This window comes from Macrobrachium nipponense, chromosome 11 (genome assembly GCF_015104395.2).
Source record: "Macrobrachium nipponense isolate FS-2020 chromosome 11, ASM1510439v2, whole genome shotgun sequence".
NCBI classification, from domain to species: Eukaryota; Metazoa; Arthropoda; class Malacostraca; order Decapoda; family Palaemonidae; genus Macrobrachium; species Macrobrachium nipponense.
The window spans coordinates 54,088,075-54,114,166 of record NC_061087.1 but is presented as its reverse complement, the minus strand read 5'-3'; the positions used below and the strand labels follow the sequence as shown (position 1 = coordinate 54,114,166).

Below are 26,092 nucleotides of genomic sequence, written 5' to 3'. Positions count from 1 at the left end.
TGGGAGGAGTGTGTGTGTGTGGAAGGTTGGCCATGTGAGTTAAATATAAGAGGGTTGCTAAACGGTTTGCAGCGTGTAAAAACATAGTGTACTTTTTACATCAGGGAGGGATGTATGGCAGGGAAGTGTATGTGCTGTTTTTTTCTGTTGACTCAGCTGTGAGTATGTTTGTTGGTGTATGATCGGTTTGGGCATATGGGGAAAAATAAGTTGTAGGAGTGCATGCAAGAGAGATTTTATGCGCCTGGGTTAGGGTGTTAGCTGTCACATGTGAAGACTGTCAGAGGGGAAAGTATCAGTGTGCATGTGAGTCCGCCTGTGTTGCAATTGGAGATGAAAGAGCCATTTGAAATGCTTGTGATTGAATATGTTTCTTTGCTAAGGACTGCGAGGGGACACGTGGGGATGATTGTGATGGGGGATCACACGAGTAAATTTACCTATGTGGTTCCCATCGAAGATAAGAAGAGTGAAAGTGTTGCACGAATGGTAGGTCAAGTGATGTTGCCTATGTGTGTGTGTGTGTAAGCCGGCAAAAATGTCGAGTGATAATGGAATTGAGTTTGTGGGATGGGAATTTGAAGGAATGGGGTATTGTGCATGTGTATTCTACTCCGTATATGCCCAGTGCAAATGGTTTAGCTGAAAGGACTGTTAGAACAATGACTGAAATTTTGCGAATGATGAGTAAATGCGGCAATGATTGGGATATGTATGTAGGATGTGCAGTGTGGGTATATAATGCCACACTGCAGAAGAGTGTAGGTATGTCTCCTTGTAAATATGTGTTGAATTCTGAAAGGATTATTAGTCCGCAGTTGGGCATGTCAGAGAGTGATCGGGATTTGTGGAAGAAAGCGAGTGAAAGGTTTCAAAGTTTTAAGATTTGGGATAAAGTGTTGAAAGGGGTGGTTGAGATATGAAGAATGAATACGAATAAAGTAAGGGAGAAATCTGAAGGGCCTTTTGAGATTTTGGAAGTGGGACCAAGTGGATTGAATTATGTTTTGGGGAAGCTGTGAGTAGGTGAGGGATGGATGAGGTTAGTGCACACCATAAACAGCTCCGTAAGTGGAGGGACGTACCACAGTATGTTCGGGAGAATGCGATGAGTGAATGGTTGAGGGTGAATAAGTGTGAGCCGAGTGTCAGTGAACAAATGGGTCTGGGAGATCGACGGTTAGTGTTGGCTGAGTATGGAAGAAAGCGGAAGAATGTAGAGAAAAGGAATGGAAGGAAGAAGCATGAATGGCATGATAAGGGTATTAGTCTTAGGGTGCAAACAGTTGATAAAGCCTGTCATACGGATAACTTTGAGGGAATGAATGATACTTTTAATGTATGTGGGTTTGAGTTAGCAGGGATAAGTGAGACTTCAGTGGGAAGGAAACCGAGTAGTAAGGAGGTAGCTGATAGGATGGATAAGTCTTTGCAAGAGTTTGACAGAAGTATGGAACTGAGTGGTTTGGTAGCAGAAATAGGGGAGATATTGGGACCAGATGAAGTAGTGAATGATATTTGGGAGGACAGTAGTGAGGTAGATAATGGGAATTTGAATGAAAGTGGTTTAGAAGAAGTGAATAGCAATGTAACTGAGAGAGTGTATGAGGGTCCTCAAACAAGATCCAGGGGCTTGCATCCGAGCATCCTTGGGTGTTGCAGAAAGCAATTTACTGTGGGTGTTGCGAGTGTAAGGAGACGTTGTCAAACGTCTTCGAGGGTTGTGTGTGAGAGAAAAAGAGAGAGATTAAGTGAGAGCGTCGTTGGGTTGAGAGTTTGAGTGTTTTCATGTGTTTGATAAGTGGTGTTTTGTGTTTGGTGTTGCTGTATGATAGAATGTCAGTGTGCATGTGTTTTTATGAAGAGTATGAGTGATCGAGCGATCAAGAAAGAGAGGGAGAGAAAGATCGTAATTGGTTGATGAATAATAAGGAGTGGTTTGATGACGGAGCAAGCGTCTGGCTTCTCTGTTGGAGAAGTCGCCAAGTATATCAGTGGCGGGAGTACGTTATGAGAGTTGTAAGAAGTCAGGAAGTCTGTGAAGTCATAGAGTCGGTATTGATATTGTGATTGTGTGATTTGATTGATTTTGATATTGTATGGTTGTTGTGCATGTGTCTGTCTGGTTGTGGTGAAGTTGAAAAGGTTGGTTGTACTGGTTGTGCATTTTGGTGTCTGTGAGTTGGCAGTTGGGGACAGTGTTGGTGTTGGCAGTTTATTGTGCTGGGTTCGAGTTGTATGGTTGTTGTGTTGTTTTGAGCTGTTGTTGTTTGTCTGCGTAGTGATTTGTCATGTTGTTAAGTTATTGTGTGGTTGTAGTACTCATCTGGATGGTTTGTGTTGTGATTCTCAGCGGTGAGTATGTGAATGTGAGAGTTTTGTTTGTTTTCATTGTGTGTAAATAGTAACGTGAAGGGGAAAGTATGGCTGTGGGAAAATTTGTCAGCTGGTACAACTAAGGTAAGTGTGGGAAGATTGCTTACTTTCTTTGCTTAGCTTGTGATCCTGCACACAATTTTAATGCTCGCAATCCGACATAGGACTGAAACTGTACAAACTCAAGTAGAGTAAGAAGAAAAGTAGAAGAATTTATAGATTCCAACGGCATGTGATGTATATATGATAACAAAATAAGCCCATATTTTTCAAAACACATGGAACATTCTCCTCGGTAGACAGATTAGATTGGAACACAGTTGATGACTTGAATACCAGTGATCATTACCCAATATTAATTTCATTATTACAAAATAATCCAGCCAAGCATGTCCACCAATACTATATCATTTATTAAGCAGATTGGGAACGATATGAACTCCACACTAGGAATATCCCACCATTGAATATATACAAGATCATAAAGAAACAAATAGGTTTCTTGTTGATTTCATTGAAGGTGCTGCTGATAGAGCAATACCAAAGTTAAAATCTCATCCAAAAAAAGCATTATCAATATTAGAATGAACTTTGCAAAAGATGCCTATATTATTACTGAGAATTTATACATTAAAACCTCTGTATAACAAAACATCTGCAAAATTTAAAAAGGAATTAATTGAAGAAAGAAATATGGAGGAAATATATATCAGATCTCTCTAATTGCTCCCAAACAAAAGATATGGGAAAGATTCAGGAAAATAAATGTAAATCATGTTAAACCACCTAGACGTGATATTCATACATAATTGTATTAAAATCACACTGTGCAAAAACGGTAAAAGCTAACGAGTTTCTTTTTTTTTTCGTTGTATTGTACACTAGATTGCAATCATTTTGATATATTAATACATTGTAAAACAATAAAAGCAACACCGGAAAAATATTATCACAAAAAGATGTACGAATTCGTAATGCGCGGACGTGAAAAAATGTTTTTTTTCAAAAATTCATCGTAATCTAAATATTGTTCTAGAGACTTCCAATTTGTTTCAAAATGAAGACAAATGATTGAATATTACGATACTGTAAGAGTTTTAGCTTACAATTGCAGTTTTCGACCATTTCCGACGAGTTAAAAATGACCAAATGTCGAAATTTTTTTATAAATTTATTTTATATGCAATTATTTCGGAAATTAGAAAAGCTACAACCTTCAAATATTTTTCGTTTTATTCTACATGAAATTGCGCACATTTTAATATATAAAACTCTATGAAATGTCTAATATGAAACGGAGCAAATTTTCCGAGAATGCAATGTACGCAATTCGCGATTTATGGCGGAGAATCCGCGCGCGGAGGGAAAGAAAGTTTTTTTCATAAATTCACCATAAATCGAAATATTGTGCCAGAGACTTCCAATTTGTTGCAAAAATAAGGTAAATGATTGAATATTACTACAATATAAGAGTTTTAGCTTACAAATGCGTTTTTCGACCATTTCGGTAGAGTCAAAGTTGACCGAACGTGGTTTTTTTCTATTTATCGTGATTTATATGCAAATATTTCGAAAATGAGAAAAGCTACAACCTTCAATTATTTTTCGTTGTATTCTACATGAAATTGCGCACATTGTCATATATAAAACTTAATGTAACGGCTAATTTAAAATGGTGCAAACATTACCACAATCGCATGTATGATTTTTTCGGAAGAGTTACCGCGTGGACGTAAGGAAAATGTTATTTTTTTCATAAATTCACCATAAATCGAAATATTGTGCTAGAGACTTCCAATTTGTTACAAAATGAAGGTAAATGATTAAATATTACTAAAATATAAGAGTTTTAGCTTACAATTGCGTTTTTCGACCATTTTGGTAGAGTCAAAATTGACCGAAGGTTGAAAATTTGTCACTTATCATTTTTTATATGAAAATATTTCAAAACTGATAAAAGCTACAACCATGGGTTGTTTTTAGTTGTATTGTGCATGAAATTGCGCACATTTCCATATATAAAACTTTATGTAACGGCTAATTTTAAAATGGTGCAAACATTACCACAATCGCATGTATGATTTTTTTCGGAAGAGTTACCGCGTGGACGTAAGGAAAAAGTTTTTTCGTAAATTCACCATAAATCGAAATATTGTACTAGAGACTTCCAATTTATTGCAAAATTAAGGTAAATAGTTGAATATTACTACAATATAAGCGTTTTAGCTTACAATTGCGTTTTTCGACCATTTCGGTAGAGTCAAAGTTGACCAAAGGTTGAAATTTTGGCACTTATCGTTTTTATATGGAAATATTTCATAATTGATAAAAGTTACAATCATGAGTATTTTTTTGTTGTATTTTAAATGAAATTGCGCACATTTTCATATATAATACTTCATGTAAAGGATAATTTAAAATGGTGCAAAAATTATGTCAAAGTGACAAAATAATTTTTGAGATGTCACTGATACTTTTTAGTGCGATAAGAAAGAAATTCGCGCTTGCGCGCCTGCGTAACGATTGTAAACAAAACAACACCTTGATCCGTGAACTCCCAGCATCCCCTAAGGCGCGTGATTCAAAAGTTTTCGGCTGGTGGCCCTATAAGTATTTTTCCGCGAATTTAAAAAAAAACTTTTTTGAGTCGACGTATGGTACGTCCATTCGGCAATCGGGGGAGATTTTGACTCGACGTTTAATACGTCCATTCGGCGTTTAAGGGTTAAAAGAGGGGAAAACAATACTTGACCAAAAGAAATAATACTTCATGTAAAGGATAATTTAAAACGGTGCAAAAATTATGTCAAAGTGACAAAATAATTTTTGAGATGTCACTGATACTTTTTAGTGCGATAAGAAAGAAATTCGCGCTTGCGCGCCTGCGTTAACGAATTTGTAACACAAACAAAACACGCCTTGATTCCGTTGAAAACTTCCCAGCATCCCCTAAGGCGCGTGATTCAAAAGTTTTCGGCTGGTGGCCCTATAAGTATTTTTCCGCGAATTTAAAAAAAAATCTTTTTTGAGTCGACGTATGGTACGTCCATTCGGCAATCGGGGGAGATTTTGACTCGACGTTTAATACGTCCATTCGGCGTTTAAGGGTTAAAAGAGGGGAAAACAATACTTGACCAAAAGAAATAAGCAATATAGGAGAAAACTTAATAAATGTAAGTAGTGATATAAGTTTGGATGAATACTAATTGACGATATATTGCCAAGTGCATTTCCACTGAAAATGGTGTTCCACAATGAAGCGTCCTTAGTTCCACACTGTTTGCTTTACCAAGTAATAATATTGGTACATGTATAATTCAGCATCTCGCATAAGACATGCAAAGTGAATAACTGATAAAACTATAATAAATATAGATGAATGGACCTCATCTATAGGCTTTAAATTGTTCAAACATAACACGCAAGCAGTCGTGTTTTAAAAATAAAAAGTGGAAGAAACGTGAAGAAATCGATTTAAAAGTCACAAATCATAGTATACCAATTGGCCAAACTGCCAAATTTTTAGGATTAGTATTTGATACTCACCTAAATTGAAAAGCTCACATAACATACATGAATTAAAACTGTAAAAAAAGATTAAATCCATTTAAAAAACTATGGAACACTACTTGGGGAGCCGATAGACATACCCTTACTCTATTGTATGAAGGAACAGTGCTGTCTATCATGGATTATGAAAGCGAAATATATGGCTCAGCATCAGCCGTAATGCTGACAACGTTAGAGCCATTCATAACTAAGGTCTTAGAGCCTTTCCGGCATCACTAAAGTCATCTTTACAAATTGAATGTGGTGAACTGCCTCATTCTCTCCATAGAGAGTTAGTCACAATGAAGAATGGCCGAGTATACAGTCAAGTGATTCACAAACCAAAAAATGTTTTTAAGAGGTAGTATATGCATTAACAATCATTTACCTCCTTGCCCAATCAGGGATTGAGCATTGTTTGGGACACTGCATATAAATATACAGTTACCTTTGATAATAAAACTACCCCTTCCTTGGAATATGGAGAAAATAAAAATTTTCTCACACTTGAAATATTTATCAAAGAGTTACTCATATACCCCAGAATACCATAGACAACATACAATAGAACATATAATCCAAAGAGATCCTCATTATGCAATATACACAGACGGATCTAGATCAGAGCTCAGAGTAGGATATGCTACAGTATCCCAAGACAAAGTTTATCAGTTCTCTCTGCCTGATAATGCCTCGGTATTTACAGCTGAGTTATGTGCAGTAGCATCAGCCATAAAAATAATTAAAGAAGCTTCATTTAATAAGATTGTGATTTATAGCAACTCTAGAAGCGCTACAGAAGCCATTCAAAGCTACAATCCAAAAAATTATGTTGTGTAATAGATTAAGTTTTCACTCCATAAGTTATATAATAATGGAAAGATAATTGAAATATGTTGGATCCCTGCCCATGTAGAGATCAAAGGAAATGAAGAGGCTGATAAAGCAGCTAATGGAGCCTGCACATGACAAGGGCAGATTTAAATATCCCTATTAGTGACAATATAAGATACATAAAATCACCCCATCGATGTGGGACCACCTCGGCGTGGTGAGGGGACTCTTGAACACTAAGAATTTGGTGCTGGGTTTGAGTCCAAGAGTCTCAAATATTATGCATTTCCTTGGACTCATTTTGTGGATTTTCCCACTTGTTGTAAAATTTATTGGACCTGACGAATAGGAAAATATATCATAGCCGGTATTGGGTTTATATCCGAAGCTAAATAGTGAGAACTGCGGTGGGATCCTCAACTGCCCAATAATATTCGGAACGGATTGATATCAGACTGAACCATTCTGCAGGGCCGGGGTTCCAGGGGTCTGGTTCTGGGATAAGACTCTCGGCATTCTGTCCGGTTTACACATGTGATTAGGCTGGGGGTGGTTGTATTCTTGTAATACTCTCAGTCCTATCAAGCGGGTTTGGTTTACACTTGGGCCACTCTAATCATGTTGTGCCATCCCTTGTAGGGTAGGGTAGGGTAGGGATGCAGACATTTGGGAGCCAGTTCTCACTTGTGTCATTAGTGAAGGAATAATCTCAGTGAAAAGCTGATGATATCTTTTCAAGGTTTTCAGCTTTGTTTGTTTATTTTTTAATACTTCAATCTTTATGTATAGTAGTTTTAAAGATTCAAGTACCACTGGGCCCTTGATGGGAGTGACCCGGCACAGTTAACTACTACTGGAACCTCCTCCTCCTCTGATACCCTTTGTTTAGAAAATTACAAGAACCATTCCTATGTAATTACACTGGAACCGTATGCTCCAGTACAAAAAAAAAAAAAAGCAAATATCCTGACCCAACCATGACTCACTTCGACTTCCACTTTGGGAGTGGAAGTTGGTCAAGATTCCTGACATTAGAAATGGAGAAGAGAATATCAGCATTGATATGAGAAAACTTTCTGTTGAATAGACATTCAAGGACTGAAACGTCATTCAGACAAATAAAAGACCAGAAGAAACCACAACAAAAGTCAAACGGAAAAGAATTCAGCGACTGAAATGTCATTCAGACAAATAAAAGACCAGAAGAAACCACAACAAAAGTCAAACGGAAAAGAATTCAGCGACTGAAACGTCATACAGACAAATAAAAGACCAGAAGAAACCACAACAAAAGTCAAACGGAAAAGAATTCAGCGACTGAAATGTCATTCAGACAAATAAAAGACCAGAAGAAACCACAACAAAAAGTCAATCGGAAAATTACTTAACTAGAAAAAATCTTGACATTATAAAGGTACTACATATTAAAAAAAAACATGCCAATATGAACAGAGTATAGGGTACCATAGTAAAGATATATTGCTGTATTCCCTTAAAAAAAAAACGGTACAACACTACAAGATTGTGAAATTTCAAAATATCCAGTAGACGGAGCAATGGAAAATCACTGAGAATAGCAAAGATACGGGACACTTTCAGGAAAATAAACCACCTAGACATGCCATATTAAAAGATGGGAAAAGAATACTTTATCTAAAAGAAATAATAGTAAAAAACTTAGCAAATTTAATTAGCGATAAAAATTTAGAAGAACACTTCCACACAAACAAAAATAATATAGAACCAATAACAATATATTTAGAAACAAAAGAGGGTATATATTATGATAGAAAATTTAATATGAAAAGGTTGAAATATGCTCTCTCAAACAGTAATAAATCTGATCCCGGAGGTGACATTATTTGTTTTGAAGTGATCTGCCAATTAGTACCTATGGCAAAGTAATACTTATTACAGTTTTATAATCATTTATAGTGTAAACATTTATTTCCTGCCGAATGGCGTAAAACTATAATAACTCCTATTCCCAAACCTGGAAAGGATCCCAGTAATGTAGATAATTGCAGAGCAATTTCTTTAATAAGATGCTTATGCAAATTGTTAGAGAAGAAAGTAAAGACTCAATTAATATGGCACATGCGAGAGAATAAAATTTTGACTCCCACTCAGTTCGGGTCATCTTTAAAAAAGCAACATCCGTATAGACATCTACCAAGGATCATCCCAAACGTTTTGACTGCTCACAGTTTTCAGGTGAGAGGTGATGATGTTATGTCAAAAACATTTCTACTAGCTAGTACAGTTGGTAACGTTTTGGTCTTGTATCTCTGGGCTAGAGGTCGCTTTCCGGTCGGGTAGCGAATAGTGAGACTGTCTACTAGTAGTTACTACCATGAGTGACTCCATTGGTAGGGGGTTGGGGTTACCTGGCTGATGTCCGCCTGAGAGGCAATACCCTGGTGGAGGGCTGAAACTGCTACCTTTATCTTTACCTTTACCTTTACAAGGAAGTGTCCTTAGAGGCACACTGTTTACTTTAGCATAAACTACCGGAATAAAAAGTAACCTGTATATGGATGATTTTACATATATTGTTCAGCGCATTGAATAAAACATGCTGAACGAATAATGATTAAAACTATAACAAAAATAGATGAATGGATCTCATCTGTTGGTTTTGAGTTACCCATTATTAAAGCAGTCGTAAACCAGAAATCATAGTATATCAATTGGCAAAACAATGAAAAGTGCTCTAAGAATTCAGACAAATGATCCACCAACAAAATAATGATTGGGTCTAAGAGATTGAAGAAAAAAAGGTCCACAATATGCAATGTGTATAGATGGATCTAAATCAGAGCACGGAGTGGAATTTGCTGCATTGTCCCAAGACAAAACCTATCAGGCCTCTCTTCCCAATAATGACTCAGTATTTACAGCTGAGCTATGTACACTAACATCTACAATAAAAGTGATCAAAGAACACTCATTTAATAATTTTGTGATTTATAGCGACTCCAGTTACAATAAAAAAATGAAATTGTACAGCACATTAAGTTTTCATTCCATAAGTTCTATAATAATGGAAAAACTATTGAAATATGTTGGATCCCCACCCATGTAAGGATAAAAGGAAACGGAGAGAATGATAAAGCAGCTAAAGAAGCAGTCCACATGATAAGAGCAAATATTAACATCTCTATTAGTGACTATATAAGATATATAAAAACAATCATTGTAAATAAATGGCAAAATATATGGAATAAATAACCTGAAAATAACAAATTAGAACAAATAAAACCTGATATCAGGAAAAGGAGTTCATTACATCAGAGAGAGAGAGAGAGGCATACACAAGTAATCCTTCCACACCTCCGTATAGGCCATACTTGTCTGTACATGGGTACTTAATGAGCAGCCCACGTGGCCCTGCTCCTAAGTGCTCAGAGTGTTTGGTCTTTGATAAACGTCAGACATGTCGTGCTAGTGTCCAAAGTATGACCAGCAGCAACTGTCAACTTTTTAAAATAAATCAATAAAGGAAGTTTTGTCAGAATCTTTTGCATTTTCAGTGTTTATGCAGAACTGTGATTTAATTAATAAATTATAATACTAAGCATATAATAAGAGCACGAAATCCTTAGAGCGTTTAATGAAATTTAAAACAGAATTTTAAAATACTGAATCTATTATACCTTTTTGGTATATACTTATGGAAGCATGAACAAATATATTTACAGTGTGTGTGTGTTCCAGCATGAAAGCATATGCCTTTGTGCAGTTTATAGTTTAATTTTAATTTATTCAGCATCATACTGAATGACCCATTTAGTCCCAGTGCTTTGGCCTCAGGCCTAGACCTGGCATTTTGTTCTATGAGAGCTGAAAGTTAGCTCAGTGGTCTGGTTAAACTAGTTTTATAGTAATAATAATCTAACAAAATAGAGAATATGAGTGGTTGACAACAGCTTGGTATGAAAAACTTATCTCTGCCTTCAAATAGCCAGATGAATGTAAGGAAAGGATCACCAGCGAGAAGAAAGAAAAGTGGGAGAACAAACATGCAGGGCCAATACCAAAGGAGATGGTTGTTGCCAATAGTTGACTGGAGGAGATGACAGCATAAGAGCAAGCACTACATATGCGATATGTACAAAATAAAATGGATGACTAAGTATCATCACCATAAATGTTCTGCAAATGCAACCTGAATTTGGAAATATCTACCACATAAAATATGAATGCCCAGCATTAGCTCAAAATGAATACAATAGAAGAATGACAGCTACCATGACCTTGCATTGGAAGATCTGCCAAGAACTAGTCTATCCTGCACAAGCAAGCAGTGCAATAAAATAATATTAAGGATGGAAGCAAAAATCCAGATAATGTGGGACTTCAATGTCAGGAATGACCGACCGCGAGATGCAGGCTCATTAGACCAGAACAAGACCTGGTAAATGATGATACCCAGAAAGTATCGCAGCCTTAAAAGATGCAGCAATAACACAAGACACAAAAGTTGAGGACAAAGAAAGAGAAAACACAGAGAAGTACAAAGATCTAAAGATTGAAATATGGAGAATGGGCAAACTGAAGTGGAACTAGTACCTATCACTCCCGGAATACTAGAAGTAATTCCATAGGCCCTCAAGAGGGACCTTGAAAAGACTGGATACACAAACCTCGAACCAGTCATGCTCCAGAGAAATGAACTGCTGGCCAGGCCATAGCAAAAATAGCTATGAGACTGTTGGAATTCTAACAAAAACAGGGTAGTGAGGATTAGATCCACAGGAGGCAGGTTGCAACCTAGGCCCAGACTCTAAGATAACAACCTAGCAAGGTAATGATTATAATAATAATAATAATAATAATAATAATAATAATAATAATAATAATAATAATAATAATAATAATAATAATTTCTGAACATAGTATATCTATATAAGCAAATGCATTTTATAATGAAATGGCTAGGTAGCTCCAATCACTCATATACTGTAAGGCATTACATAAAACGGAAAGACAGTAAAAACAGAGCTGAAAGGACCAAAATAGGTTGGTGGATGTGACTGAATGTAAGATACAATAGCCCCATAAGTTCTGCTTATGCTTTTGTAATGAGCTCTGTAGTATTTTAATACAGATCTCATCGTGCACCCACTGAAGGGTTGTTTTGTTTAATAATGTCAACTGTGATTGGAAACGCACAAATAACTTTAATATCCACCAGGTTTCAAGAATGATAAAACATAATACTGTTCTCACCATCTCATTTACTTTTTCTGTTCCCAGTGCATAAAGAGCATCATTTCGCCTCCTTATATTGATATTGTATGTTCTGCCACCGTACTGCACACAAAGAGTGAGAGGATCACTTGAGCGAGTGGAGGGTCGTATCAAGAAGACTCCATCACCAGCTGTAATATTAAACTTAATTAGTATTAAATACCTTAATTTAATTAAAAAGGGCATCATTTACCCTTGTGATAGTTTGATTGCATATATTTTACAAGTTGCCAATCTGTTTAAATATTCCAAATACTCATTTAAACGAATTTTAATTGAAACTCCAAGTATTTCTCATATTCTATTAGTTGCCAATCTGTTAAATTATTACAAATACTCATATAAACGAATTTTAATTGAAACTAATTATTCTTCACATTCTTCAATTTGCCAATCTGTTTAATTATTTCAAACACTCAATAAACGAATTTTAATTGAAACTCCAATTATTCTTCATATTATTCAAGTTGCCAATCTGTTAAATTATTAAAAATACTCAATAAACGAATTTTAATTGAAACTCCAATTATTCCTCATATTCTTCAAGTTGCCACTCTGTTGAATTATTACAAATACTCAATAAACGAATTTTAATTGACATTCCAGTCATTCTTCATATTCTATTAGTTGCCAATGTGTTAAATTATTGCAAATACTCACATAAACGAATATTAATTGAAACTCCAATTATTCTTCATATTCTGGAAGTTGTCAATCTGTTAAATTATTCCAAATACTCAATAAAAGAATTTTAATTGACACTCCAATTATTCTTCATATTCTACAAGTTACTAGTCTGTTAAATCATTTCAAATACTCATATAAACGAATTTTAATTGAAACTCCAATTATTCTTCATATTCTAGAAGTTTCCACTCTGTTAAATTATTTCAAATACTCATTTAACCCTTCGTATGCCATGGGGGGGTCAAAATGTCACCACAGAATTTTTTAATTGTTGCCAATTTGCTAATTATTGTTTTAGAATAGTTTTCTTTCCAGACTTTGTTTGTCCTTGTTCACCATACAAGTACACAAATTTTCGTTATGTAAAATTGTCTAGTTGGAGAACAGTGCCACAGCAAACTTCACTGTGGTCACTAGACCCCACATGACAATCCGTGTGAGATGGATTTCTTTTTACATTTTATTATATTCTTCATATTATTCATCATGGCTGTGCCAGTGAGCCTGTTCTATGGGGCAGGAGGGAGAAATGACGAAGTTCCTCTCCCATCTGATGATGATATTGATATGTGTAGTGATATATCTGACGCCAGTTTCTTTGAACAACAAATACTTTCTTCAAGTGATGATGATAAAGAGACTGATGATGATGACGATGATGATGAATGTGAGTGGAAATGGAGTCTCGTTATATCTATAAGTCAGGGAAAGACAAAGCAACAAAGTGGTATACAGAATGTCCAAGAATTGGAAGGATGTCACAGCAAAACATTGTGAAAAAGCTGGTCCTCACAGTGCATTTCCGTCACACAGTGAACTTGCTGCTTTTAACTTTTTCATAACGGATGGAATAATTGAAGCAATTCTTGAAGCAACTAATCAAAGAGGATGTAATGTGTATGGATGGACATGAATGCAGTAGAACTTATGAGTTGAATTGAACTTCACATTAGATGCGGAATCGACAGGGATAATTCTAGTCACATTGATGAGCTATTTTGTACCAAGACTAAGCCTCCTATCAGTCGTGCTACCATGAGTCGAGTTCGTTTCCTACAAATAAAAAGATATATAAGATTTGATAACCTGAACACTCGAAACGAACGATAGAATGGTGCACATGGACGTCTTGCACCTATATATGACGTTTTCCAGAAATTTGTTGGGTCATGTCAAGTCAATTACAGAGCTAGTGAATATGTAATTATTGAAGAGTCTTTTTGTGGCAGTAAAGAAACACAGACTTGGTTTTTTCTTCTTTACTTAAAAAATGATATATATATAATGGATACAGACACACAACGATCCTTTGGTGGAGAGGTAATAATGTCCTACAGGGCTTGACTTCAACTAACCACACATACTCCTCACTCTCCAAGAGAACATCTTAAATAATCATTGACAATCGACAACAAGTAATATACAAACTCAACTAGTCATAAACGGTCATTTACACCTCTTCCTTAATAACCCACAACAACAGAAATACCTTTATACATAAACTGTCCAATTAAACCCAAACAGTAATTAACAGTTTCAAACAATAATTATACACTCCCCCCTGAATTACATTCACATATATTACAAACTCCAGCTCTTCTAACTCTTGTTGAATGTCTTGGAATCGCGTTGCACTCAGCAACAGTGCCTGAATCTTCCTCTTCCCCCTCATCTTCATGAACAGGAAGCTGTATAAGAAGCTCCTCATCCTCAGCATCAGTAGTTTCCTCACTCAATATCAATCCTTGTGAAGAACACGAACGAAGATCTCTAACATGGCGTGGAACTCCATTGACTTCAACAGCTGACGAACTCTCTCTGGAAGTCCAGCTACAAAAGCACATGCAAGAGCTTTTTCAGAAATTCCTCCAAACAGGGATCCGAGTCGACGTAGCTCAGCTAAGTAGACATCCGGTGCCTCTCCACTGTGCAACTTCCTACTGACAAACTGTTCATAGGCTACATAGGGATCAACAGCAAACGCAGCCAACAATGCTTCTTTCACCTTGTCAACCTTCTTCCTATCTGCTGTGGGTAACTGTAAGTACACTGCAAAGGCACCACCTGTAAGCCGCAGAGGAATCACACTGGCCACGTCATCAACTTTCCGAAGCTTGCAAACCAGCTCCAACTTCTCCAGCCACTCCATAACAGATTGTGCGTTTCTGCCATCATACTCAGGGATCAGTTTCAAGTCGAAGTTACTCTCCATACTGCCTAGATAGCTTGTGGCAGTAAAGAAACACAGACTTGGTTTTTTCTTCTTTACTTAAAAAATGATATATATATAATGGATACAGACACACAACGATCCTTTGGTGGAGAGGTAATAATGTCCTACAGGGCTTGACTTCAACTAACCACACATACTCCTCACTCTCCAAGAGAACATCTTAAATAATCATTGACAATCGACAACAAGTAATATACAAACTCAACTAGTCATAAACGGTCATTTACACCTCTTCCTTAATAACCCACAACAACAGAAATACCTTTATACATAAACTGTCCAATTAAACCCTAACAGTAATTAACAGTTTCAAACAATAATTATACACTTTTCTACCATTTAGAGGAAGATGTAAATTCATGGTGTACATGCCAAGTAAACCTACTAAGTATGGTATAGAAATATGAGTGATGGCAGATGTAACAAATGCTTTCCATCTAAATACTCGAGTTTGTTGGAAAAATTGATGGAAAAGCTGAAAGAGGGCAACCACAAAGAGTTGTTTGTGACCTAACAACAACCATTGAAAATACTGGTAGAAACGTAACCACAGGCAACCTTTTAACAGATTACAGCCTAGTTAAAGAGCTTCTAAACAAGAGCTTAAGCCTAAGCCCAATTGTGAAGCTGAATCTCTGGTGTGGCCATTTTCTATGCAAAAATAGGTTCCAAAACCTACAACGGAAATGCAAAAACCCCTTCTAAAAATGCTTATAACTGGCATATAACTGCCATATACCTTTTACCCCTTAAAGTAAAACGCTTATATTGCCTATTCTAACATTTTGCTGCTTAATTTGATAGTTCAAACACAAATATATCTTATATTATCATACTGAAACAATCTAATATCATTTCAAACAAAAATATATCCTAAACCATCATCACATAACACCAAAAGTAACCTTACATTGCAGTACTCTTCTGCTACTTATACTCTGAAGTAGGCTATATATAACACTTCTAAAATGGTTATAACTGCCTGTTTTAACAGTAAATACCCAAACTTTACAGTTTAAATAAAATTATACCTCAGGATATCATCCCATAACACCCTAGTATCATTTTAAAGTCATGTTGCAAAATTTTTCAGCCAGGGTCCAAAATTAAGTACCAGCCTACATTTGTTACTCTTAAGTATCCCCTATCATTCAGACATGTATGTTTTCTTTGGCCTATGGCATCATTCTGTACATACTATAAGCCTGGATCACACATTAGTGATTCGAGGCCATGTACATCGTAAAAGCCGAATTACAACTGAATTACGACTGAATTACACTCAAATCTTCACGTGCGCTCACACAGTCGCCCAGTTTCATGATGTCTGCCAAGTGATTGCGACAACTATATGCTGCACATAGTTGTCACAGTCAAGCTATGAAAACTGTCTAAAGTCTCCATGTCATGCCGATGTACCTGAGAGCTCTTTCGATGTACAAGAGTCGTAATGCTCTTTCGACGTACGTAATGTGATTACATCAGATGTCAGTAGTAATTTCAACGTACAGTGTCTGTTTTGATGTACATGATGTAATTGACAATCCCTCAACCTGCGCTTAAGGGGTGCGCAGTAGCCACATTGTGACACGTGCGTTCCCAGCCATAAAAGGCTTTTGAGACACTCAGTACTTCCTCACTGACTTTTATTGGACCATCATGTCCCAAAACGTTGTGAAGGTGATGTGGAAGAAGGCTTACAAGGACACAGCGGAGCCCTCTACATCTTCAGCAGCCACCCCCAGGCATTGCTTAGATGACCCCCGTCAGTTCCTTGGTAGCGAAGATTCTTCGTCTCGGCATCAATAGACCAAACAGATGTTGAGGAGGAACGAACTCTTGTGGAATCTCACTCAGAGTTGGATAGCCTTGGCGATGAGGAGGAGTCTAAGACAGATGCTGAGAGGGTCGGCGATGGCTCTGAACATGGCCTACGTAGGAAGAAAACTCCATGCGTCTTCCTGTCAAACTCCCAGGAGGCAATGTAGGGGAATGGCTGCAGCAGCACCCCTTCCACTATGACAGGGGCATGGCAGAATTCAAGGATGTGGCGAAGATGTGCCTTTTGGAAGAAAAGGCCCATTCCTTGAGACTACCCATGACTGGAGTGCAGCTCGCACATGGCTCAAATCCATGAGAACACGGTATGGCAGGTTGACTATGACCAAAAGTGGCCAGGCAGCAGTTGTAGGCCTGACAAAAAGGGAAAAGTGGATCCTGAAGACATTCCACTTTTTCGGAAAACACATTGTCCATCAGAAAAAACCAAAGACACTTGGCTTAAAACAGGTAAGTACTTCCCTGTATTTGTTTCATATGTTGTTGTTTTTTTCCCTGATTAAGTACATAATATAAAATATTTTCATGTTCCATATATGTTGTTTCCAAATTCATTAATGAATTTCCATTTTTGTTTCTCTACAGTCCGCTGCTGATCCTGATACCCTTGCCACTGCCGTAGTAGATATTGATATTGGTGGTGATGATGTAACCATCATCCCTGCCATTGAGGAGCAGCAGGTGAAACGGAAGAAGCTTGCCACCCAGACTGAAGCTGTTGCCCTTGACAAGGTAAATATTTCATTAATTTGCATATTGTGTTATTTTTTATTTCAACCTAAAAAACTACAATTTTTAATATCCACTAGCAACATTTTGAACACAATAATTTGTAACAAATGTCTTCAAATTTCCACAATGCAAAATTAATACTAATCATATAATGTAATTTATTGTGATCAGTGCTGCCATTTATTTTTCCAATTAAATATTATATTACTTGTGTGTGATGACTAATTTTTTGTTATTTTCTTTGTTTTTAGGTGTTTGCACAGGCTGTGGTGGCCAGGCAGAGTATCATGGAGCGGGCCAATGAACCAGACCCCCCCACACAGAATTCATGGACTCTCTATTTCAAGAGTCTCCTGAAGTATTTTGATGAAATTGATCCAATCTTTGTTTCCTACTTGCGGATGGAACTAGTGTTTCTTTGTCTGAAGCTGAAGAAGCAATGAAACGGAGAGATTTCAAGCCTTTTAAACTCTTTCCACATACGCAAGATGCGTTCAGGAAATGCAGAGAATTGTCCTCGCCTATTTATCCTCCGTCCATATCTGCCACGCCTGATCCTCAACCTTCAACATCTTTCACGCCTCGGCCTGTGCCTTCGACAGTCTTGTTCAGTTCAAAATCGAAACACAAGCAACTTTACCTCCTGTTACCCCAGCAGATAGCCATGGTTCAAGGGGAACGTCTGTCATCTTGGGCAGGCTCTTTTCCTGGGTCGTCAACACCCATGCAAGTAATGACACCGCTGTTGCCTCTCACACTAACTATTTTGAGCCAAGTCGTCAGTGAAAGCTCCCTTGATGGCATGTTTCCCAATACAAGTCCGGTTTCTTCTGTAAATGCCTGTAGTTCTTCAAATGTCACAACCACAATGGCTTCTATAGCAATAAATAGCTTATTTTGGTTATCTGTTGTATCTCCTTTTTGTTATTGTTGACACAATAACAAAAAGTAACACATTTAATTCTGTAATTATTCATTGAAATTCCCTTTTATTTTCTGTCAAACTATATATTCTAGTGTTTTGTAATTCCTTTTGTACTTTAATATATTTTGTTCAGTTAAATTTGCGGGTAAAATTATATGTAACTGCATATTTTTTCAACAAATATATATATATATATAATATATATATATATTATATATATATATATATATATATAATAGATAATGTTCAATGTTTATATCATGTAAGTACTAAACCTTTTCCTAATTGCAATAATAACTTATTTTTATAATGTTGAACTAAGTAATTTGGGTAAAAATTCCCTCTCTAATATCTTAAAAAGGCTATTAAACTTGAGACAATTGAAGATTGGAATGTTCATAAAGGAATTAACGATAAAGAGAAACAGAAACCTAAAACTTATAAAAAGAAGGTACAAATCCAAATGAAGATTATTTATATAATATTTTATATTATATAATCTCCTTACCAAATTTGTTCAGAGCCCCCCCCCCCCCCCCCCCCCCCCCCCCCCCCCCCCCCCCCCCCCCCCCCCCCCCCCCCCCCCCCCCCCCCCCCCCCCCCCAATCCTTTTCTCCCTCTTCTGGTTTTTCCTGGTTTGGTTTACAGTCCTCCGCTCTCTCCTCTCCTCTCCTCCTTCTCGTCTCTCTCTCTCTCTCTCTCTCTCTCTCTCTCGTGAAATAACCCAACTTTGTTTTTAAACATGCACATTTCTGATTTGTTAAATGTCATTGTAGCATTTTTTAATTCTCATTAAATTATGATATAGTCATTACCCTTCGACCAACTAGGTACAATTCGTTTGTGATGAAAGGAAATTGCACCCTACAAAAATTCAAGGTTATGATACCTGGAAAAACATGATCTCTAGGAACTCCTAGCCCTTAATTAAACGCCTATTGGACATATTTTACGTCGACGAAAATTGTCTGTCGGGTGCTTAATTGATGTAAAATACGTCGACGCTAAAAAGTTTTTTAAATATTCGCTGAAAAATAGTTATAGGCCTACTTCGTGAAAAATTTTGAATCACGGATCAAGCTGTTATTTTGTTTACAAGCGTTACCCAGGCGCGCATGCACGAATTTCTTTCTTCTCACACTAAAAAGCATCAGCGACACATCTCAGAAATTATTTTGTCACTTTGTTGTAATTTTTACACCGTTTTATATTAGCCGTTACATAAAGTTTTATATATGAAAATGAGCGCAATTTTATGTAGATTACAACAAAAATCAATCCATGGTTGTAACTTTTATCAGTTTTGAAATATTTTCCTATAAATAATGATAAGTGCCAAAATGTCAACCTTTGGTCAACTTTGACTCGACCGAAATGGTCAAAAACCGCCATTGTAAGCTAAAAATCTTATATTCTAGTAATACTCAATCATTTACCTTCATTTGGCAACAAATTGGAAGTCTCTAGCACAATATTTCGATTCATGGTGAATTTTTGAAAAAAACATTTTCCTTACGTCCACGCAGTAACTCTACCAAAAAATCAGAAATTCTTTCGTCGGATTGTCGTAATGTTTGCGCCATTTTATATTAGCCGTTACATAAAGTTTTATATATGAAAATGTGCGCAATTTCATGTAGAATACAACCAAAAACTACTCATGGTTGTAGCTTTTATCAGTTTTGAAATAGTTTCATATAAATAACGATAAGTGCCAAAATTTCAACCTTTGGTCAACTTTGACTCGACCGAAATGGTCAAAAAACGCAATTGTAAGCTAAATCTCTTACATTCTAGTAATATTCAATCATCTATCTTCATTTTGGAACAAATTGGAAGTCTCTAGCACAATATTTCGATTTATGGTGAATTTTTGAAAAAACTTTTTCCTTACGTCCGCACGGTAACTCTACCAAAAAAATCAGAAATTCTTTCGTCGGATTGTCGTAATGTTTGCACTGTTTTATATGAGCCGTTACATAAAGTTTTATATATGAAAATGTGTGCAATTTCATGTAGAATACAACAAAAAATAACTCATGGTTGTAGTTTTTATCAGTTTTGAAATATTTTCATATAAATAACGATAAATAGAAAAAATTCGACCTTCGGTCAACTTTAACTCGACCGAAATGAAATGGTCGAAAACTGCAATTGTAATCTACAACACTTACAGTCTAGTAATATTCAATCAATGACCTTCATTTTGCAACAAACGGGAAGTCTCTAGCACAATATTTTGATTTATGGTGAACTTTTGAAAACAACTTTTTTTTTCGTCCGCACGTTATAAATTCATGCATCATATTGTGATAATATTTTCTCTGTGTTGCTTTGATCGTTTTACAATTTGTTATATACCAAAATCATCGCAATTTAGTGTCCAATACAACGAATAAAATTAACTCATTAGCTTTAACCGTTTTGCTCACAGAGCGATTTGTATACAATTATATATGAAATCTTTTTTTTGTGCTGTCATATATTCCAGTATTTATATATGATAATGATATTATTTTCATTTCTGATGGTTGCATACTAAACTTCAGGCAATGACAAAAAAGGAGCCAATAATGAACTCTTAATCTTGAAAACTAAGTGTGCTGTGATTTTTTTTTTAAACTTTTTCCTCTTCGGCACTCACTTCTGAACGCCGCCGGCATACGGGAGACACTTTCGGAAATACCGGCTCGGCGTTTAAGGGCTAGCCGACCAAGTCAGACTTGGGGACCAGCCAGTAAACATTCCAAGAGAGATGGATGTTTATGTCCAACTGGGATTAAAAGCTTAAGGGACAGAAGTATACCATATGCATATTACTTTCCATTCATCCACAATAGCAGTCATTTCCATTTTTTATAGCCATAGTTATATATCATTTTTACTCAACACTTCATGTACATATTAAACAACATGATCCTTACTTCCTGTGCTATATATTTATTGACATGGCTCCAAATTACATTCAAGGGAAGGAATGTTTGGAGCTGCTTCGAGTTGTTTTGAAGACAATAAAATGCCCCTGGCTATTTTCCTTTGATTTCCACACCTGAGTGATATGCAAGGTAAAGGTGGGTAAGAGAGAAAGTTCAAGGGCAGAATTTAGTCGACAAAGCTGCCTTATTTTTATGATTTGATTAACATATTCGGGATTCAAGATTTTCAGTGCTGTTATACACTCTATGAACTTCTCATATACTCAGACACCAAAATAAAACCTTAAGTTTGAATACATATATACATATAATACATATATACATACACAAACATACATATATACATACATACATATATATATATATATATATATATATATATATATATATATATACATATATATATATATATATATATATATAGATATATAAATTATATAATATATATATATCATATATATATATATATATATATATATATATATATATATATATATATATACTATATATAATATACATATATATATATATATATATATATATATGTAGTATATAATACAAATGTCCTTTAATATCTAATTCACTCTACCTCAGAAATAATATATTTTCATATATGCTTAACCGAAGGGGAATTTTATTAGGCGATAATAGAATTGTCGGTGCCCGGGCGCAAACCCAGGACACCATACAATTCCAGGAACATCAGTGAAGCTATTTACCCACTCTACCACTGCAAGAGGCTATAAGTTAATGCCGTCTCTCACCCTCAAATACCTTTCGCGCTCAGGTATTCGCTGATTTGGAGCCAGCATTAACCCACCTCGACCTCGGTAGTGTTGTAGTGCTTATGACAGCAAGTAACCATTATATAAGTCATATCACATTACCGTGATTCATATACATACATCGACCTACAAATGTCCTTTAATATCTAATTCACTCTACTTCAGAATTAATATATTTTCATATATGCTTATTAGGTCATAATAGAATTGTCGGCGCCCGAGGGATGAACCCAGGACACCATACAAATCCAGGAACGTCAGTGAAGCTATTAACCCACTACACCGCAGCACGAGGCTATAAGTTAATGCCGTCTCTCACCCTCAAATACCTTTTGCGCTCAGGTATTCGCTGATTTGGAGCCAGCATTAACCCACCTCGACCTCGGTAGTGTTGTAGTGCTTATGACAGCACGTAACCATTATATAAGTCATATCACATTACCGTGATTCATATACATACATCGAGCTACAAATGTCCTTTAATATCTAATTAACTCTACCTCGGAATTAATGCTGGCTCCAAATCAGCGAATACCTGAGCGCGAAAGGTATATGAGGGTGAGAGACGGCATTAACTTATAGCCTCTTGCGGTGGTGGAGTGGGTAAATAGCTTCACGGACGTTCCTGGATTTGTATGGTGTCCTGGGTTCGTGCCCGGGCCCTGACAATTCTATTATTGCCTAATAAAATTCCCCTTCGGTTAAGCATATATGAAAATATATTAATATATTAATTCCAGACAGCGTGCCCCAACCCACCGGGCACGCTGTCTGGTCCCTGTTGGCTTGTGTATTCATTCCTTCTCCTTCTGGAGGGGAGTATATGGTCAGATTCTTGTTGGACTTTCAAGGTCGGCTTCTGAATAGCGATGCTCACCGCTTCGGCTATTAAGAAGCGGCCATAATTGTCTTCTCTGTGCACGACCTGGGTGCCTTCTATGAGCTCTTGTAGAGATGGCTTCCTGTCATGAACATCTATGTAATGTTGATGGATGGCCCCTTGATTTCTATGAGCCAGTAGATTTGTAAACTACGTTCGTGCACATCTCCTTCAGTCCCCCCGGAGCGGTGCTGTTCTTCATTATTTGGGCTGCTACAAGGTTGGGCTTATTATATATCCTGAGGCTTATTTTGTGGTAAGGGGCTATTGGGGTTACGCCTCTGTTTATTATCCCGCTTAGTGTGCACCAATCCTCCTTGTATGCAGACCCATAATGTACACGATGGTAAATAATCACGTTCTCCTCGTTTTTCGTCATCGTGTTGGGTTGGTAAAATTCGTCCATTTTCTTTTTTTTTGCTGTTGTTTGTCAGCAATTGGCGAATTCGATCGAGTTCGTTATATATGTCTCTCCATGATGAGCTGTGTGTGAAGGCTCTGTTGACATACACACTCATGACAGACTTTTTGTTTGCGTCCGGGCATTCCCCGCGTGCGTTCAAGCAATGGCCAGCGTTCGTTACTTTCGTATAAACGGTTGTCTTAAACTGTCCTTCTTGTTGTTTTACCAGGACATCAAGAAATGGCAAAGTCTTCTGCTGGCTGTGCTCTGTGGTGAAGTTGAGCACTGAGTTTCTTTTCAGGGCATCTGCTAGTTTTCTGGCATCGTCAGGTTCTTTTATTGTGACGAATATATCGTCGATGTACCGCCCATAAATCCTAGGTTTTTGATGTTCTCTAAAGGTCCTTTCTTCAACGGTGGCCATGTACATATTTGCAAAAAGAACCCCTAGTGGGGATCCCATGGCGACTCCGTCTGATGAGAGAGGAAAGGGGCCTCCGTAGTACTAGCCTTCAGCATATCTCGGAGGACATCTTCGGAAATGGGCATCGGGTTCTTCTTGGACCTGTATACACGATCGAGGATGATGTTGATTGTTTCTTCGACGGGAACATTCGTAAGCAAACTCTCAACGTCGAGTAAGGCAATATCGTCTTCTGGTCCTTTCCTGTAGGAGATCAATAAACTCCACTGCTGATTTCAGTAAATATGCACCGTGTATGTAAGGTACCAGCAAATCATTCAGGACCTTCGCTATCCTATAGGTTGGCGATGTCATCTGAGAGATGATGGTCCTTAGGGGGTTGCCTGCCTTGTGCGTTTTCACTGTCCCGTAGCAGTAACCGGGCCCATAGTCTCCTTTTACTTTAGGGAATTTTACGATGTCTTGCTGATTGTTGGCACTAGTCAAAAGCCTTGACACTTTCTTTCTGAGGTCCTCGGTGGGGTCTTTTGTTAAACGTTGGAATTTGGAAGTTTCCAGGAGGATCCCATCCATCTTTTCAAAATAATCACTTCTCATCACTACGTAGACTGATGATTTGTCACCTTTCCGTATGATGATGTCTGGGTTGCTATGTAGTTCTTTAGCGGCTTCCCTCATCTTGGTGATTAATTGGCTTCGGAAATGTCCTCTCTACCGTCCTGCTTCTCCAACAAGTTCATCAATGACAGTAGGTGTTAGTTCTAGCTTACCATCATCTCGGCGTTGTAAAAGTCGATCTATAAGTGCCTCCATTTCTATTCTCTTGGCTTCGGTGTGTGGTTTCTTGGCATAGTGGCACTGCAGACCCAGGTTCAGGAGGGACCTTTGATGGGGGCTAAGGTCGATTCCAGCCAGGTTGACGAAGCCATCTTTGTGTTCCTCACTTCTCACGGGGCCCCCATGAAGGATGAGTAGCTTCTTGTTGTGCCTCGTTGTAACCACCTGTCTGTATTTCCTCTCCTCTAACTCAAGGAGGTCACATGCTTTTTGTTGTTCATTTAGTGGGCTGTTGATGTATGTCTCTCCATGATGAGCTGTGTGTGAAGGCCAGCAGGGACCAGACAGCGCGCCCCAACCCACCGAGCACATCCACCCCTTAGAAGACATGAGAGGACCCAGCAAGACCCAAGTAACATTCTTGCTCAGGTCGCTGAGACCCTGCCCAACACGAATCTGCAGCCATTAACCAACATAGACCATTTGGACACACACACACACACACACACATACTCACATAAAACGCTCTAAATCACTCAAATTTAAATTATACACATTTATGTATAAACAGAAATTATCTGACTTTTACCTTTATACATGCTAAAAAATATTTTTGTATTCCTGTATTTAGATTTCTATATTCATTTTTATTCCTGAATGTAATTTTTGTAATATTTTATTTAAGACCAACATTTAACATTTTAAATTTTAAACATACATTTAAGGAAACACTAGCACATGGCATTGTATTTAGAATATTTATTTAACCACTGTTTAAACTTTCACTTTTACTGTCGCAGTACATATGTCCTTATGTTCTTTGTATCCAAAACAACACCGTTAAGCTGTTAATCCCTAGACTAACCAGTACCCATACCTCAAGTTCATACTTCCCACACGATGAAATAAATAGGCCGAAAGGCCAGATTGTAAGTCAGTAGTCGCATGATAATGCCATAAGGCGAAACTGCTGTTGCGACAAAATTCAATAAATGGAAGCAGGAAGTCTGCGTATTTTTCACCAGAAATTGACGAACGAGAATCGGAAAAAACTTCGTCGGTATGAAGATACCTGCAAGAAACTTATTGATACCACAAAGCAATTGCTTTTAACGAAAATTGTATATAAGAGAAAAACTATGCCATAAAGTATAATTATATATATATATATATATGTAGATAATTATATTATATATATATACTAATATATATATATATATCATATATTAAATACCTATATATATTATATATATATCTATTAGATATATATATATATAGATATAAGATAATATATAATCTATATATATATTATATATATATAAAATTATAATATAATATATATATTATATCTATAATATTATTATCTATATATATATATATATATTCATGTAGTAATATTATGAATAATATATAAATATAAACAATCTTAGATATAGAATAGATTGTATAAAGATATAAA

At 36.7% G+C, this 26,092-nt stretch overlaps 1 protein-coding gene across 4 annotated transcripts in view; it reads right to left on the bottom strand.

Annotated features, from left to right (window-relative positions):
• Positions 1-26,092, bottom strand: part of LOC135205978 (uncharacterized) — a 143,857-nt gene that overhangs the window by 10,867 nt on the left and 106,898 nt on the right. For 3 of the 4 annotated variants that reach the window (XM_064237175.1, XM_064237168.1, XM_064237154.1), the window contains one exon: positions 11,992-12,143. In XM_064237175.1, the coding sequence (XP_064093245.1) occupies positions 11,992-12,143 (152 nt within the window). The remainder of the gene's footprint in view (positions 1-11,991; positions 12,144-26,092) is intronic. The other variant, XM_064237160.1, reaches the window with a different exon arrangement.